This window comes from Acomys russatus, chromosome 14 (genome assembly GCF_903995435.1).
Source record: "Acomys russatus chromosome 14, mAcoRus1.1, whole genome shotgun sequence".
NCBI lineage: Eukaryota > Metazoa > Chordata > Mammalia > Rodentia > Muridae > Acomys > Acomys russatus.
This window is the reverse complement of record NC_067150.1, coordinates 5,016,481-5,035,546: the sequence shown is the minus strand read 5'-3', so window position 1 is coordinate 5,035,546 and position 19,066 is coordinate 5,016,481. Positions and strand designations below refer to the sequence as shown.

The window sequence follows — 19,066 nt, the reverse complement described above, 5'->3', positions numbered from 1 at the left end:
CTGAAATAATAAAAATAATATATAAAATTAAATTCTAGCATATTAATTTCACACTCGAGAAATCTTTGCAGATTTAAAACAAGTTTAAATATCTACTCTATAAAAGTAGTCAGTGTCCTAATGACTAGAGTTTTAAAACTATAACAAGCTTCACTGCACGTGAATGACAGCACAGCCATAGAATCCATGAAGTGTGTGTTTTCTGCCTGATATGAGCAGAGGCCCCAGATTTTGTGGAAGGAAACAGCAATGGGTAATTACACTCTGTGACTAATTGGAAGGCCTTCCCTGAATATTTACCATACACATATGTGTGTGCGTGTGTGTGTGTGTGTGTGTGTGTGTGTGTGTGTGTGCGTGTGAGAAACTTGTTAGTGGCTGGAAAGGTGTTTATGGGTACTTGCTGTTCTTTTTTCCCAGCACCCACATCATACTGAAGCACCCCAAACTCCAATTCCAGGACTCCAACACCCTCTCTGGTTTCATAGAGCATGCACATGTGCCCGTACACACACACAATAAAAAATAAAACAAAAAACCTTCATGTCTTAGGAAAGTGGTCAGAGGAGTGGAAATTACGGTCTAAAGAAGAATCTGATAAATATTCTATAAAGACAATGGAAAGATTCAAACCAAAAAAAAAAAAAAAAAAAAAAAAAGAAGAAGAAGAAGTTGAAGTTGCTGTTCCAAATTGGAAAATAGCAAACAGCAGGAAAACGGTGGACTCTGAAATACTGCAATTTTGCTCCCTTCATACAGAAAATGCCTTAGAGTTTCCATGTGCGAAGCCGCTGCTGTTATTGCCCGAGTGAGGTAAAATGGCAGTGACCGTGATGCTATGACCATAGGGCACAGGCTTTCATGACTGACTGGCTTGTGGCTTCTGTGCCTCACTAGATAGATGCTTTGAGATCCAACCTACTGCAACTGCCAGTGGCTGCTCTATCCCGTGCCTGCTTTATGAAGTGGCTCCTTTATGAAGTGGCTTCTCTATCCCATGGCTGCTCTATCCAATGGCTGCTCTATGAAGTGCCTGTTCTATCCCATGGCTACTCTGTCCAGTGGCTGCTCTATGCAGTGGCTGCTCTATCCAGTGGCTGCTCTATGCAGTGGCTGCTCTATCCCGTGGCTGCTCTATCCAGTGGCCGCTCTATCCAGCCATGGCAAGCCCTCATGCTTATTTGAACATCCACACGAAGGAACTGAAGTGACAAAGGGGCCTCACGCCTGACCTTACCTTTTTTACTTCATATTTAATAGCAAGCTTTAAGCGGCTAAGGTTGGGACGGCCGAGGTCCCCGGGCTGGCGAGTCTCTGCGTCCCCATTCAGGATGGCCTCCACTTCTTCTGTGTTTCTGCAGAGGTCCAGGAGGCCAACAACGAAATCCTTGCACTGCATGGACAACTTCCTGTAGTCATTCTAGGAAAGAGAGGTGCAGGTGAAACAAGATGGAGTTAGCTCATATTCCACACTCGGCAGAATGTTTTAGATGGTTGAGGGATTGTGCATTTCAAGAGAAAAAAACCACAGTTTGGTTTTATAATGCTTTGTTTTTGTTGTGTTTTGTTTTTGCTTTGAGACAAGGGTCTTACACTGTAGCCTATGATGACAAAAACTTACTGATCTCAAATGTCCAGCAATCTTCCCACATTAATTTCCTAGGCCCTGTGGTTAGCATGAGTGGCGGTGCCCAGCTTATTTTCACTATAGTTTATTTTAAATATATTTTAGTCCTGTTCTGCTGTTGGCCCTCTGGGATATTTTATCATCATGAAAATTTTTCTCAAGACTCTAAAATTGTGATATCAGCCCAAAGAATTGCCAATGTTATTTTAAAAGATTTTGCTGTGTTAAACTCACTAACTGATCTTGGAGAAATAAAACATAACCAGATTTCTACACAACATGCCTACCATGCTTTGCAGAGACCCTGTCCTATAGGGTGTAAGTTCACCATGAAGGTGTAAGCTATATAGTTGATGGGACATCAGAAGACTTTTAGAAAGGTGTCATGAAAAGCAAGCCAGCACTGAACAATTACCTTCTTCCTTTCTTTTTTGGGACTGATTCTCAAGTACCTCAAGATGGCCTTGAACTCCTGATGCTTCTGCCATCACTTCTCAAGTGCTGGGAACATGTGTTTCACCAAGTCTGGCTTATCAATGGTCTTCTCAACAAATTGTTATTTCTTACATTATGAATCCAGCACAGGATCAAAATATAAGATCTATGTACAGATTCTGAAAGCTGAGATTCTCATTATAGATGTTTATGAGCCACCATATAGGTGCTGGGAATTGAACTCAGGACCTCTGGAGGAGCAGTCATGCTCTTAACTCCTGAGCCATCTCTCCAGCCCTTAAGCTGAGATTCTCTTTGGAGAATAAATAGTTTAACCAGGTATGTGAGAGAGAAGGGTCCCTGCAGGTGTGTGTGTCTGGGGGTGTGTGTGCCTGCAGGTGTGTGTGACTGCAGGTGTCTGTGCCGGGGGGGGGGGGGGGGGGGGAGGTGTGTGTGCCTGCAGGTGTGTGTATGTGGATGGTACCTGCAGGTGTGTGTGGATGGGTACCTGCAGCCATAGGGGTTATACATGCAGAGGTGTGTGTGTGTGTGTGTGTGTGTGTGTGTGTGTGTATGTGTGTGTGTGACCTACAGGTGAGTGGGTGGGTACCTGTAGTGTGTGGGGCAGTATCTGCAGGTGTGAGGGGGTACCTGAGGTTGTGAGGTGTGCCTATAATCCCAACACTTGAGAGTCAGAAGCAGAGAAGTGATGAGTTACAGACCAGTGTGGGTTGCACAGTGAGACAGTCTCAAAATAAAATGAAACCTTGTTTAACAGAAAAACTAACTGTGCTATCGTATCATTCCAATGAACTAATTGCTGCTGGGTTAAGGTTAGGGTTAGGGGAGAATCAGAATGCAGTCTGTGTTCGAATGACCATAAACCGCTGCCATCTCTTCACATCTTCATCTGTCTCTTACTCATGATTCCTTCCTCCTTATTTTCTTACAATGAAATAAGGAGATGTGTACATATCTTTATTTGTAACTAATACATACATGTGCATATACACATACATATTATTCATAGATGTTAAATAAGAAAACCTGCTATCAGAACCTGCTGTATAACAGGTAGATACAATCCCATCTGACTGCCATATAGTCTTGCTGAGGGTAAATAACCTATCCCAAAGTTTCACTCAGTAACGGTTAACAACTGCCCTTGACATAAATAGGTTTGCCTCAAATTCATCATTGCCTTGGAGGACATTACACCGTCTTGCTAAGCTAGAAGACTAAAGGGGAATGTACCTAAAGATCAGAGTATTATTCTCTATATAGTGACAGCTGCCCAACTGGGCTATAGGAACAAATCTTGGTCTGGGACTTCCCTGATCCCTAGGGTAACAGTCACTAAAAGGCGCATTCATCACAGCTGTGCCAATGCTGGTGTGAGACACTCAAAAGATAAACAGACACTACTCAATGGGAAATGTAATAATAAATTAGGTAAAATTTCAAGTAAGAGTTAAGGAAAGACGTTTCTCAAGATACACCAGGTGGTACTAACTTTCCTGTTGTTTTCAGCCTTAGCAGGGGCCACTGTTTCCGTTCATGTAGCATTTGATGATCAGCATTTATTCTTCCAGACTGCAGCTATGAAGTTGAAGGAGCAAGGGAGAAGAGAGACACACAGGAGACTCCCAGGGCAGCAGACCCCCTGGGGCAGCAGACCACCCCCAGGGCAGCAGACCCCCCCAGGGCAGCAGACCCCCACAGGGCAGCAGACCCCCAGGGCAGCAGACCCCCAAGGCAGCAGACCCCCAGGGCAGCAGACCCCCAGGGCAGCAGACCCCCAAGGCAGCAGACCCCTCAGGGCAGCAGACCCCCAGGGCAGCAGACCCCCAGGGCAGCAGACCCCCAGGGGCAGCAGACTCCCAGGGCAGCAGATCCCCTGGGGCAGCAGACCCCCCCCCCCAGGGCAGCAGACCCCCAGGCGCAGCAGACCCCAGGGCAGCAGACCCCCAGGGCAGCAGACCCCCAGGGCAGCAGACCCCCAGGGGCAGCAGACTCCCAGGGCAGCAGACCCCCAGGGCAGCAGACCCCCAGGGGCAGACTGTTCTGATGAACCTCTCTCTCTCTCTAACTGTGACCTACAACCTGCTAGAAAGAGACCTTCTCTACCCATTCTTTTCACACTTCAGCAGGAAATGCAAAGGAGAAGTACCTGCTCACACATGTGCATGAGCACACGTGCAGAATTTTGTGCCCTTATTTTATTTGCAATCTGTCTCTCTTCAACAGATTCACATATTTTCTCATCTTTATTTCATTAAAATATAATTACATATTTTTTTCACATTCTTCTTTTCCATACCCTTTCCATTTGCCCTTCCCATTCTTTCCCAAATTCATGGGGCATTAGCCATTGGTGTTATGTATCATAAATACATAAAAACATAAGGTGATGGTGGTGCACCCCTTTAATCCCAGCACTTGGGAGGCAGGGGCAGGCAGATCTTTGTGAGTTCAAGGCCAGCCTGGTCTACCAAGTGAGTTCTGGGGGAACCAAGGCTACACAGAGAAACAGTGTCTCAAAAAACCAAAATAAATAAACACATCCAGGTGAATCAGCTCTGCATTGCCTGCATTATACGTTTTGAGGGCTAAAGAGTGCGTATTGAATAGCTAATTAGGGTGCTCATCCCTGGGCCCTCTCTCCACAGCTGTTAGCCTGAGAGTTGCTTTTGGTAGAATGGTCATTTTTCTGTTGTTGATTCTGGTGTCTTGCTCAATCTCTTTCTTCAGATGGTTAATGTTTTCTTTGTAGAGGTCTTTCAACTCCCTGCTTAGGTTTATTCCTAGATATGCAATTTGAGACCATTGTGAATGGCAGTGTTGCAGGATCTGCTGCTCAGCATTGGCATATAGAAAGGCTGCTTTTTTCCAGTGAGTTAAATTGAATATCTTTTCAGACAAGGGTTATCCACTTCTCTTTTGAGTCTACATGAGCATAGTGTGAGGCCAACAATATGCACTCAGCAAACTTTGCTGGTGAAGGCAAAGAAAGAAACATAGAATAGCTGTGTCTGAATTCCTGCTTTCTCCTTAATGTGTATGTGAGACAGGAACGGTCTGGACTCCTAGTGAGCACTGCTCTCTCGTGAAGTCAGAGTGGCAATCACTTAAAGTAATTCATAAATCCCAACAAGAGTACATCTGTGTCCCCCGGAATGTGATTCCACCTAATAGGCTCTCTCTCAAGTAAGTGACACCTTCTGTGCCCCTATAAGGCCTGATAATAGGCACATAGCCTTATTACTAACAGATACTACTTTTCATACCAGTCGGTTTCTTGGAAGATACTTATCTTCCAAGCAGGCAAAGCCAGACATTTTAAAACATTATATAGCAGAACACAGCAGCGATTTAAAAATAGGCACAGCAGTAGCTTCTCTGCCATTCTCTGCCCCGCCTCTGCAGCAGAGGCATCTGGAGGGCCATGTGCATGGCAGTGCACAGACCACAGGGGAACTGGAGATGCTCCAGAAGGTCTTTCTCTTAGGAATTGCTGGGATGCTGATGATCCTTTCAGCACAGAGGAAATGAATGGGGAACTGAGGGGCCTTGAAATGGATCCTTGCGTTACTACAAGCAACCTAAGAGGAAGAGGGGTCAGAAAAGAATTTATAGACATAAGGCATAGAAACATATGGTGGCACCAAAGGAATTTGGGACACTGAGGACATGTATTTGTTGACAAAGCCATGCTGTGATGAACTCACCCTTTAAGGCTCTCACTCTTGGTTTGAGCTTAGACTTGTGTCGGGAAGTCCCAGCCTTCCATTTTTGTTATTTGTTTGTTTACTATTTTTATGTCCAGTGCAAGGCTTAACTGTCAAGCTTACAAAAGTCAAGCCTATATTCTTCAGATAAGATACTCTATTCCTTTACCAAATATGTGTACCAAGTAATAAGAGACCTTCCTCTGGTCCTATTACCGTCACCCATGATGGACTCCTTTTGTCTCCCCACACTTCACCTGTCTGCTGAAGATGAAGTTCTGAGATAGAACTACCTTCTGACTAGTGGTAAAATGCTATCAGCTAACCGGCCCCACAGGCCTTGAAGGTGTGGCTGCTGTGTCACATGCTGGTCATTAGGTGGTAGAGAGGAGAGAGGCTGTGTCTACCCTCAGTGTTTTGACCTATGAACATTTGAATGATTAGCAGTCTAAAATTCCCTGAAAAGAGTGACCCTAAGGGTGACAGAGAGTCCAACACAGGGAACCTGAATAGGAAGCTAGCCTGAGATAACCCCCAGTCCAGCACAGGGGACCTGAGCAGGGAGCTAGCCTGAGATGATCACCAGTCCAGCACAGGGGACCTGAACAAAGAGCTAGCCTGAGATGACCCCAAGTCCAGCACAGGGGACCTGAGCAGGGAGCTAGCCTAAGATGACCACCAGTTCAGCATTGTGCAGGCCGGAAGAGATGAATGTTGTTTGAGATGACCCCTGCTAGGCAACATAATGCACCACAAGAGAAGCAAGCATTCCTGAGAGGATCCCAGACACTCCGAGACCTAGGGAGCCACTAAGAGGAGCAAGTAAGTGATGGAGAAATAGAAGTGAAAGAGAAACAGAAGAATGTGGGCACAATGAAGAGAGGCACAATTGGAGACCCGAGGGTAGTGAGGAACAGCCTGGTGTGAGTAACTGGTGATGCCACCTGGGATCACGGTTGAGTCTTGGTTGTGCTGCCACCTGCGGTTACATCTGAGCTTGTGGTGTGGTCCTGCTGCAGCATGGGTCTGTTACCACCAAAATCCAGGTAGATGTCCCTGGTCTGAGTTGCTGCCCAGCGACTTGCTGATGTCTGAGGGACATGGTTCCAACCCTCACCTGGGAATCTTGAGAGAGCTGGCCCTGGGGGCAGAAGAGTAGGATAGCTGACCCTGGCCCCTAGCCAGCTGCAGCACTCCAGAGAGCTGGCCTGCACATTTCCACAGGGGGAGCTGGCCCCAAGGATATGAGCCTGAAAGAGCTGGCCCCATGGTGGTATGGCCTCTCACCACCTGTGGCAGGTGGGAAACCCAGCCCTGGGGTCATGAGAGCTATCTCTGACAATTACCAGCTGCAGCACTCAGAAGAGCAGGACCTGCACTTGCCTGAAGAGCACAGTAGAGACAACCCTGGAGAGCCTGACCTAAGGGCATGAATGTGGGAGAGCCACCCCAAAGTCGTCTACCATGCAGCTGTGTGGGTGAGAGAGATGCCCTCTTCTGCTCTCTCCCTTACCACCTACAACAGGCAGGAGAACTGGCGCTGGGGTAATAAGAATAGGAGAGCTGTCCCTGCGCCTTGCCTGCTGCAGCACTCAGGAGAACAGACCCTGCACCTCACTGCCATGGCAGGGTAGAACTGGCTTCGGATGTAAGTGTTGCAAGTGAGCCAGCCCAAGGGTGTGAGATCAGGAGAATCGGAGGGGTAACCAGCTGAGACACTTCTTAGACTCAGATCCAGGACTTTGAATTGGCTTACCCCAACATCTACCCCATCAGTGAACTGTGGGAGTGCATGAAGGGGCTGGTCCTACAAATCCAAAACTACAGGATCTCCATGACACAGGGCAACAAGAGGCTTTTCAAGAGAAGCGTCCTAGAGAGGTTCCAGTATTGATATAGTGTAGCAGAAGCCAAAGGCCTTTTGTACCAGATCAACTAGTTATTAGATTGAGCACTTGAAAGCAAAGAAGTGTGGACAAAAGGGTATACTTGGCCACACTGTGACACCCTACAACTTCCACAAGATTTTTTTTCTCTGTTGAGGGTAGAGGTTCCCAGGGTGGAGGGCGGATACTAAAAGAAGGAGAGAGAGTAAGATTGGAGTGCATGATGTGAAGTCCACAAAGGACCAATACAAAGTTACCCAAATGCTATTAGTTCACATGTATGGTCAAGCATACAGTGAGAATTGAGATTATTTTAATGTACTTTGCCTCTTGATTCTCCACCACGGCCAAAGCACACATCTTTCTGGAGAGAGGGGCCAGCATGAGTGAGGTAAATAAGGTACGAACGAGGCCTGCTGAATGCAGTAGCCCTTCCCTTTCCATGGCTTTAGCCTTCTGGGGTTTCAGACTCCAATGTTCAACAGTAGTCAGAAGACACTAAATGAACGGAAACCTTCTAGAAATAAACAATTTCTACTTTTTAAATTGTATGCATTTCCTGGTAGTCTGATGAATTCTTTCATCTCTCCAGTTTTACCTCTCCTGTGTTCAGGTTGCCCTGTGTTCAACAATAGCCACACCAAGCATCTACGCAGGAGAAACTGTACTGCAGTCTCCGAAGATATGCGATGTAGAGACCACCATTCAAAGTACAGCATAGAGAAGATTAAGTTATCATGCTGGGTTTGAGCGTCAATAGTGTATCAATTTATTCTATCATCAGATGCTGAGACTCACAATCAAACTTTGTGGCAGAGCACACAGTAACTTAGGGAAGAGTTGGGGGATAGAAGGACATGATGTGGACAGGAGCTCCACAAGGAGAGCAACAGAGCCAACAAATCTGGGCCGAGAGGGACCTACAGAGAGTGATGCACCAACCAAGGACCATGCATGAAGAAGACCTAGACCCCCTGCCCAGATGTAGTTGATAGGCAGTACAGCCTCCATATAAGCCCCATAATATGGGGATCAAAGATGCCTCTAACATGGACCCTGTTGCCCACTCATTGATCAACTCCTCCGGGTGGGGCAGCCATGGCAACACACAGAGGAAGAGCACCAACAGAAACCTCTAGTGCCAGTGCTAGGGAGGCAGAGGCAGGCAAATCCTGAGAACTCTCTGACCAACTGGTCTAGCCAAGCAAGAAGTGAGCTCCAGATACAGTGAGAGTCCCTGCTTCAAACCCTGAGGTCATGGGGTTAACGGATGGGTCAGCAAGTAAAGGTCCTTGTCTCCAAACCTTATGTTCCACATTCAGCCCCCAGAATCTGCATAATAGGAGAGAATTTCCTATCACAAGGTGGCTTCTGACCCCCACACACATGCACATAGACACACACACACACACACACACACACACACACACACACACACACACACACGAAACAATGTTGAGAGTGACCGATGAAGACACTCAAAGTTAGCCTCTGGGTGCCACGTGTTCATACACGCATGCATATTCACACACATGAAAACATGAACATGCATACATATACACAAATAATCATGACAAAGCAGGACAGAGAAAGGTGAACACATCAGACTGGATACCTGATGGAGGAAGCCCAGCAGCAGGTGGATGCTCTTTGGCTTGGAATCTGAGGTTTCATCCTCTCAAATATGTCAGGGACCACATAGACAATGGCTGCATCTGATATCACACCTTTCCCCAGACACCTCTACTAAGAGTCTCCTCAATGTTCAACATGCCTGTTTCATTCACATGTGTGAGACTACTCTTTGGCTTCTTTTCTTTGCCTTCTAAAATCTGTTCATTTCCCCACACGTAGCTGCAATGCCAGCTCCCATGGGAGTTGGCTGAAGCACAGTGGGAATTTAACCTTTTCCTTAACTTCTACACCACAATAGTCAACGCTCTACAAAGCAGTAGTCATGTTTATCTGTGTGTGTACTGTCTCTCAACCTGTGACTTGTTCATCTTTCTGACCTAATGGCACCTGTCACTGTCACCACACACAAACACAGTATGTGTGAAGAGAAAGAAGCTGAGAGTTACAGGGGACCTGTATTCTGATCCCAGCTCTGTCATGTACCAGTTGCTGAGTTCAAATCCGACCTGAACCTGTTTATCCCCTAGTCTTCATGTAGCATAGAAACAACACCCACTCAGGGCTGTGACAAATGCAAAATATCTGACAGAAAGTAGACCACTACAGCAATAATTATACTTATGGAATGAAGCATAAATTTGGGACTGGGAAAATGGCTCAATCAATAAAGTACTGCTGTACAAGAATTCGGACTTTAATTGAGAGTCCCAAAGCATGTTGCTTAAAAACAGAAAACTGAGCAGACTGACACATGTCTGTAACGCCAGCACTGGGTTCAGGAACTGGAAACCTAGAGCTCATTACCCAGACAGTTAGCTGAATTAATGAGGGCCTGCGTCAGTGAAAGATCCTGTCTCAAAAATAAGAGGGAGTGTGAGCAAGGAAGACATCCATGTCAGCTGTTGGCCTTCACACACATGTGCACATGTGCCCTCTTGCACACACTCACATTAATACACACACACACACACACACACACACACGTATAATCACATATCCATAAAGTCCCAACATGCATAGCATACAAACATGGAAACATACCTTGGCTTTGACCTAGCTGACATCATACTTTCCCTCACTCTGAGCCTTCCAAGTTTTAGTGGGTCCTTCCACACAAAGCTGAAATGACAGCTTCTACAGGACTGTGCCAAAACATGGTAGGTGTTCAATAAATATCCCTTGCTCTGATATTTTACAGCACACTGCTTATAGAGCTACTTAGTACCTGGACTTTGTGATGCTGCTGCTGCCAACCACCTACCTTGAACTCTTTCTCAATGTTGGCAAGTACTGCCAGCTCATTGCTAAGTTCCAAAGCCGTCATGACTGGATCTTCACTGGACAGTGACAGGTAGGCTGGGCTTGCCAGGCCTTTGTAGGCATTTATCCTGGACCTGGAGTGGCTGAATGAGTCGTGCTTTTGTTTCTGGCTGCATTCTGTGCACTTGCAAAAGTAGTCATGGGGCCGTTCAATCCGAGCACCCTTTCTCAGGAGTGTGTGCACAATTTCGTATTCCTGGCAATGGGCAGCCAGGATGATCGGTGTCACGTCATGGGAGAACCGTGTCCCATCTTCATCGTAGGCATAAAAGTCATCTTGCTGGAGTTCAGACTGGCTGGGGCTTGTCGCTAATCTCTTGCCTTCAGCAAAAGCTGGATGGCTGAGGATTGCCTCCACAATCCGTACATAACCTTTACTGATTGCTAAGAGTAAAGCATCCCCAACTCGAGACAAGTTTTCCTTTTTGAGTAACAGTTCTGTAATTTCTAGGTGTTCATTGGCCACTGCCAGCTGCAGGGCGTTCTGGCCCATGTAATCCACACAGTTCACATTGAGGGAGAGGCACTCTTCTAGCATTTTCCGCACCACTGGGATGTTGCCATATTCCGCTGCATCTAGGAAGCGCTCCTCCTCAATGGACAGGCTCGTCGAGTGATCATTAAACATGTATGCCGGTCCCCGATTAGCCAATCTTCTTCCCTTCTCACGGAGAACCGTCTGCCGCCGGTGAGTCAGTCTGTTTTCATTACCCCGGCTGCAATAAGACAGAATGATGGTGAAGAAATCATATTAGGAGCATTTTCTATGCCAAATGATCTGTCATCCATCTAATGCAATCCTCAAATATATGAGATGTTGCCTTGGCATCTCTAGACCCACGAGCTGATAAGATGAAGATTAACTTATTTGTTAATGAAGTCTAAGAACTTCTTATTTAAGACAGCTAAGTACTGTATCGAGCTTAACGCTCCAGTTCAGAATAGAGACCTTGACGATTGTCATCATTTTTTGTGGGTGTGTGTCACTCATGGAGAGATATTAGTAGTATTTCTGAACTGCAGATGGTAAATACTGAGAAAAGGCTATTATTGGTCTCTGAGATGAGTAGTCCACAGCCTACAGTCACCTGGAAAGAGAGCCTTAATAAGGAATTACCTAGATCCCACTGGCCTGTGTCATGACTGTGGGGGATTTTCTTGGTTATAAGTTGACTCAGTTTACAATGGTGGGCAGCACCACTCCATGTCTTGGAGTCCTGGGTTTTACAACAGTAGAGAGAGCTAGCAGAGTAGCAAGTTGAGTAGGTGTCATGGCTCCATCTGCTCCTCTCTGCTCTTGTTGGTGGCTGTCCTGTGACCAGCTACCTCAAGCACCTGCCCCTGTGACTTCCCTGCAGTGCTCAGCTGTAACCAGGAATCATAAGTCAAATAAACTATTTATCCCCTAAGTTAGTTTTTGTCAATATATCTGTGACACCAACAGAAATGAGTCTAGAATATAGAACATAAAGACATTTTTAAATGGTAAATGGAATAGTAAATTGACTCAAGTCTTCAGTATTTATTGGGTCATTCCTATGTATATTACTGCTGGGAAATTGATAGTTAAAATATACTATTTATTCCTTTAAATCCTATGATCTACAACAGAATCAGCACGTTGCCCCATCATATGCTGTTTGGCTGCTCAGTGAGCCTATAGCATCCAGCCTAGCTGCTGGGAGACAGTGGAATGTCAGCAACGGAAACACGGCCAGTCAGATGAGTACGCATTTGGGAGCTCGGATGTGGGTGGCATGGGAACTTTGTTCAGCAAAGGGGTCAGTCATGGGCTGAGGGAGAACTTCACCAGCTGGGACAATTAGCATCCAGACTCTGCTAACCTGCAAATCACTGAAAACTTGAAGAAGCCATGATCAGGAATCCAGAAGAAGGGAAACTGTCATGGTGGAGGACATGTCAAAGAAGCTGCTGGCTTCCACTTGAGGCCTCTTGCCTATAATAAGAAGTGAAAGTAGTCCTGTCCTGATCAAAATGCCATAAGAAGAAATTTATCCATTATGGATCTAAATTGGTGTCAGAAGGTCTTCTTGAGGCTTAAGGGTGCTCATTCAACTGAAAGGTCCCAGTCTTACTACGGCCACTACTGGAAACCTGAAGGGGAATGGTGCTGTAGAATTGAGGAGGGGCTTGTTTATGGGAGGAGCTTAATTGGAAAAGCAAAGGTGACAAATGATTAGTTTCCTTGTTCTAAATGTTCAATGGCCTATCTGTTCCAAGGCTGCAACAGAACTTTCAGTATGAAGACAGCACCAGTAGACTGTAGCCTTCACAAGCCACCCTTCCTGCATGGAGCCAGGTGTAGACAACCTAACACCCTTTCCTTCCTGGAATGTACCTGCTTTCCTAGCTGTCTTGTCTGTAGCAGTGATGCCCACCATAGGAAGGAAGTTAGTGAAACATGATCAACCCCAAGGTCATAGTTCATCAAGGAGCTTGTACAGTGCACTGCCATGTTCACAAGGAGCTTCCATTTTCATTCATTATTGATTACTTTAGCTATCAAAGGCATCTCAAGATAAACCAAAATCATATCCTTCGAAGGCTACAATTTGTCAATAAGTACTTCTGGGTAAGGTGGTAGATGCCTCATCTGTGTGATTGGATGGGGGAAATGAACATCTTATCAAAGCAGATCATATTACTATGAAAAACGTTCAAAGACAGTAGACATTAGCCTAAGCGAGATTTTTCTCTGATGTGGATGTGCACAAGGGAAACACTTACTCATTACTAGTGGGAGTGCAAACAGGTGCAGCCATTATGAAATCTGTGTGGAGGTTCTTCAAAAAGCTAGAAATAGATCTCCCTTCTGATCCAGCTATATCACTCCTGGATGTATAACCCAAAGGATTCCATATCATACTATAGAGACACTTGCTCATCCGTGTCCGTTGCTGACATACTCACAATCCGGGGGAGCAGTCTAGATGTCCAAAGGATGACGGGCATCTCAAGGGTTGCTGTGGGGGAGGTGTCAGAAAGACTGTAAGAGCCAATGGGGAAGGAATTGTGTTGTGAGATTGTGTCTCTGAGACATGTCAGAGAAGCTATCCCCCATGCGGTCTCATCAGCATGGCTACCTGAGGAAGACCTGACAAGTAAGACATCCACAGACATGCTTAACCTGCAAGTCGGCAAGCTCCAGTGTGAGGCGTCATTCTAGGCAAAGAACCATGACAGCTGCAGAGGGCTGAGAGCAGGAGAATGCTCTTCCCCATGTGGTCATCAAAAATGTGGTGGTTTAAAGTAAAATGTCCCCCATAGGCACATATGCTTGCACGGTTAGTCCCCAGCTGACAGATTGTTTGGGAAGGTTTACGAGGCGTGGCCATGTTGGAGGGCATGTGTGTCCTTCTTGAAGTAAGTGTGTCCTTGTTGAAGGTCGTGTCCTTGCGGGTAGACTTTGGGGTTTTAAAAGCCCATGGCAGGATCATCTCTTTAGATGCAGAGAAAGCATTTGATAAAATCCAACACCCATTCATGTTTAAAGTTTTAGAGAGATCGGGGATACAAGGCACTTTCCTCAACATAATAAAAGCTATCTACAGCAAGCCAATAGCCAAAATCAAAGTAAATGGTGAGATACTCAAGGAAATTCCTCTAAAATCGGGAACAAGGCAAGGCTGCCTACTCTCTCCATATCTCTTTAATATAGTACTCGAAGTTCTAGCCAGAGCAATAAGACAACAAAAGGAGATCAAGGGTATCCAAATGGGAAAGGAGGAAGTCAGATTATCCCTATTTGCAGATGATATGATAGTGTACATAAGGGACCCTCAAAATTCCACCAGAGAACTCCTACAGCTGATAAACACCTTCAGCAAATTGGCTAGATACAAAATTAACTCAAAAAAGTCTGTAGCCTTCCTATACACAAATGACAAGCTTGCAGAGGAAGAAATTAGGAAAACCACACCCTTCACATTAGCCACAAGCAATATAAAATATCTAGGAGTTACTCTAACTAAGCAAGTGAAGGACTTTTTTGAAAAAAATTTCAAAATTCTGAAGAAAGAGATTGAAGATGACGTGAGAAGATGGAATGATCTTCCTTGCTCACAGATCGGGAGAATTAACATAGTAAAAATGGCCATCCTACCAAAAGCAATCTAGAGATTCAACGCAATCCCTATCAAAATACCTCCACAATTTTTTAAAGACATTGAAAGTTCAGTTCTGAACTTCATATGGAAAAACAAAAAACCCAGAATAGCTAAAACAATCTTGTGCAATAAAAGGTGCTCCGGAGGAATCTCCATACCTGATCTCAAACTGTACTATAAAGCAATAGTAATTAAAACAGCATGGCACTGGCACAGCAACAGGCTGGTTGATCGGTGGAATCGAATCGAAGACCCAGATATGAATCCACATACATATGGTCACTTGATTTTTGACAAAGAAGCCAAATCCATTCAATAGAAAAAGGATAGTATCTTCAACAAATGGTGCTGGTCTAACTGGAGGTCTATGTGTAAAAAAATGCAACTGGACCCATATTTGTCACCTTGCACAAAACTCAAATCCAAGTGGATCAGAGACCTCAACATAAAACCAGAGACACTAAGTCACTTAGAAGAAAAAGTGGGGAAGAGCCTGGAACATATTGACACAGGAGACAACTTCCTGAACTTCCACCAACGGCCCAGGCCTTAATGTCAACCATTAATAAATGGGACCTCATGAGGCTGAGAAGCTTCTGTAAGGCAGGAGACACTGTCAAGAGAACAAAGCGACAGCCTACAGACTGGGAAAAGATCTTCACCAACCCTACATCTGACAAAGGTCTACTATCCAAAATATATAAAGAACTCAAGAAATTAAACACCACCAAACCAAATAACCCAATTGAGAAATGGGGCTTGGAACTAAACAGAGAATTCTCAACAGAGGAATATCAAATGGCTGAGAAACACTTAAAGAAATGCTCAACCTCCTTAGTCATCAGGGAAATGCAAATTAAAACAACTCTGAGATTCCATCTTACACCCATCAGAATGACTAAGATCAAAAATTCAAGCGACAGCACATGCTGGCGAGGATGTGGGGAGAGAGGAACACTCCTTCATTGCTGGTGGGAATGCAAATTAGTACAGCCACTTTGGAAATCTATCTGGTGCTATCTCAGAAAACTGGGAATAGGGCTTCCTCAAGACCCAGTTATTCTACTCCTTGGAAATACCCAGAAGATGCTCCAGCACACAACAAGAAAATTTGCTCAACCATGTTCATAGTAGCCTTATTCATAATAGCCAGAACATGGAAACAGCCTAAGTGTCCATCAATAGAAGAATGGATAAAGAAACTGTGGTACACATACACTATGGAATACTACTCAGCTATGAAAAAAAGAAATTCCCGAAATTTGTGGATAAATGGATTGAGCTAGAAATGATCATAATGAGTGAGTTAACCCAGAAGCAGAAAGACTCAAATGGTATATACTCACTTATATCTGCATACTAGCCCAAGGGACATGTCCCACGAAAGCCTTCACTTACCAGGAAACTGGGACAGAGGGGAGGACATCCTATTGGGACTCTAGATGAGAGAAGCATGGGAGAATGGCAAAGTAGAAGGGTCCAGAGGGTCCTAGAAACCTACAAGTAGAACATTATGATAGGCAGATTTGGGCCCAGGGGTCCTGCTCAAACTAAGGCACCAGCCAAGGACAATACAGGCGGTAAACTTTAAACCCCTACCCAGATCTAGCCAATGGTCAGAATATTCTCCACAGTTGAGTGGAGAGTGGGATATGACTTTCTCACGTACTCTGGTGCCTCACATTTGACCATGTCCCCTGGAGGGGGAGACCTGGTGGCACTCAGAGGAAGGATAGCAGGTTACCAAGAAGAGACTTGATACCCTATGAGCATATACAGGGGGAGGAAATCCCCCTCAGGGACAGTCATAGGGGAGGGGAGTAAGGGGAAAATGGGAGGGAGGGAAGAATGGGAGGATACAAGGGATGGGATAAACATTGAGATGTAACAAGTGTAAATTAATTAAAAAAAAAAAAAGCCCATGGCAGACCCAGTCTCTGTCTGTCTCTGTCTGTCTGTCTGTCTCTCTGTCCGTCTCTCTCTCTTCTCTCTCTCTCTCTCTCTCTCTCTCTCTCTCTCTCTCTCTCTCTCTCTCTCTCTCTCTCTCTTTCTCTCCCCCCCCTTGCTGTGGATCAGGATGTAGCTCTCAGTTACTTGTCTAACACCCTGCCTTTCTGTCTGTCCATCTGCCTGCCACCATGCATCCATCATAAAACTTAGTGTCTGGAGCTGTAAGAAAGCCCCCAGTAAGTGCTTTCTTTGTAAGGCTTGCCTTGCTCATGGTGTCTCTGCAGAGCAACAGCAGTAACTAGGGCAAATACCAAGTGGTCAGGTGTGGGATCAGATATATACAGGTAACATTACATAGACTGAGCAAATTATATTTATATATTTAGTAACATAAGTATGTGTGTATATGTAACAATAATTAAAGAAAAAGAAGCCATGAATTTAAAGGATAAATGGGGGGCATAGAAGAAATTGAAATAGGAGAATAATGTGATTATATTATTAATTTTAAAATGTGGTACATTTACATGATGGAATGTGTATTATCCAGCTATTAAGAAAAATGAAATTATGAAACTCACAGGTAAATGGAAACCAAAGTTTCGTAGATGAGCCATATCTAAAATGATTTAATCCTATCAGCAAGTGTGCCTAGGGGTGTGGCTGAATGGGGCACTCTTGGTTGGCGGGAGTCAAGAAGCAACTTCTGAGAAGCGTATTGTGCTGTGACCCCAGGTCATCTCTTTGCCTCTAGTCTCCTAATACTAAATGACAGCTGTCCTTTGCCGCGTGCAGCTCTGAACCGTTTCTGTCGTAGGTCTTAGTTGTACTTTCTATAAAGCTCTGCTTTTAGCTCCTTATATTTGGACGCTAGGCATCTTACTGTTGCTCTTTAATTTTATTACCCTTTTCTCTCATTTCCAATCATTCATCTATGTGCATCATATCCTGAGAGATTTCTCTAATTTTGTCCTGTGATGTGACTAATAGGGTTCTTTTTCACGGTGTTTTAATTTTCAGGCTCTTTTTCTCAGATGTTTTCTTTTAAGCTTTTGCTAACCATTACATTTTTTTTTTTTACTGTTTATTATCATTTGTCGCCACCACTGCTGACACTACTTAGTGTGGTGTGGCATGATCTGAGTGCACAGGTGTAGAGATCAGAGGGCAGTTTGGGGGGACCCTGTTCTCTCCTTCCACCGTGAATTCCAGGAACACAGCTCAGACCCTCAGGCCTGTCTGCACTGAGCCATCACATGGCCTAAATATTTCTTTTACAATTCTTTTCAGTGTCTTTTTGTATCCCTCTGGGGATGTTAAGAATATAGGCTTTGCAGGCTGCAGTTCAAAGACTTTTCTCTGGAGTCGCTCGTTTCTCTTTGTCTGCTTTGGTTTCTGTATTTGACATCAACTTTCCCATACATAGAAAGCGCTGCTTTAGTGGACATGCTTTCCTACTCCCTAAAGTAATCCTTGTGTAGTGCTTCCTAAGAGAGCGCAGCCTCACCCTAGGAGAACTAGACAATGCTGGCTGAGCCAAGCAGGTTGTCCTGAGTACAACAGCAGTCTCTGGGAGAAGGCTTTTTTCCACGCTAACAAGATGGATGAGCGAGAAGACGGGAGGCACTGGGGAATGTTATGTGAGCAGCCATCCATCATCTCTCCTCTGAAATTCTTAGCCCTCTTCCCTCGGTGTCATTTTTCTGGCTTCTGATAATTTCCGTGGGCTTTCACCTCTTGTGTTCTGTACTTACCATCTTTCATGGTTCCTGTTGTAGACAAGGACGGTGGCTGACAAAAGGAAAAGGTGTCAGCTGAAGGTGCCCCATGGTTTTTAAAAAGACAGAACTAAGTAAGAAGAGAGCTAGGATCTAGAGATTTAAAAGGATGAGTTGGAAACACTGTAACAAATTGGCTGGGGGGGGGGGGGCGGTTCTGCAGAGACTGAAGCGCCAAACAAGAACCATACATGGAGAGGACCTAGGCCCCCTGCGCAGATGTAGCCTATAGGCAGCTCAGTCTCCATAGGGGTCCCCTAGTAAGGGGAGCAGGGGCTGTCCCTGTCATGGACTCTGTTGCCTGCGCTTTGATCACTCCCCCGTACCATGCCACGGAGGAAGAGGATGCAGGTACTCCTGATGAGACTCCATTAGACAGGGTCAGATGATAGGGGAGAAGAGCTCCCCCCTCTAAGGGGAGTAGGGGAGAGGAATAGGGGGCATGACAGAGGGAGGGTGGGACCAGGAGGAGATGAGGGAGGGGGCTACTATTGGGGTGTAAGGTGAATTTGTGTTTTAAATAAAAAAGGACGGGATGGAAGCACTGTAAGTGAAAGCCGGCAAGGAAAGCGCTCATAAA

General features: G+C 45.2%; 1 protein-coding gene and 1 non-coding gene across 2 annotated transcripts in view; one reads left to right on the top strand and one right to left on the bottom strand.

Annotated features, from left to right (window-relative positions):
* The window catches only part of Trpc6 (transient receptor potential cation channel subfamily C member 6), a 117,346-nt gene that overhangs the window by 34,832 nt on the left and 63,448 nt on the right, over positions 1 to 19,066 (bottom strand). The window contains exons 2-3 of the mRNA XM_051155900.1: positions 10,573 to 11,347; positions 1,238 to 1,420 (exon numbers count right to left, since the gene is read on the bottom strand). Of these exons, the coding sequence (XP_051011857.1) occupies positions 1,238 to 1,420; positions 10,573 to 11,347 (958 nt within the window). The remainder of the gene's footprint in view (positions 1 to 1,237; positions 1,421 to 10,572; positions 11,348 to 19,066) is intronic.
* LOC127198815 (small nucleolar RNA SNORA17) lies at positions 6,115 to 6,246 on the top strand. The gene has a single exon (XR_007831861.1). It is a non-coding gene; the product is annotated as a small nucleolar RNA SNORA17 (small nucleolar RNA).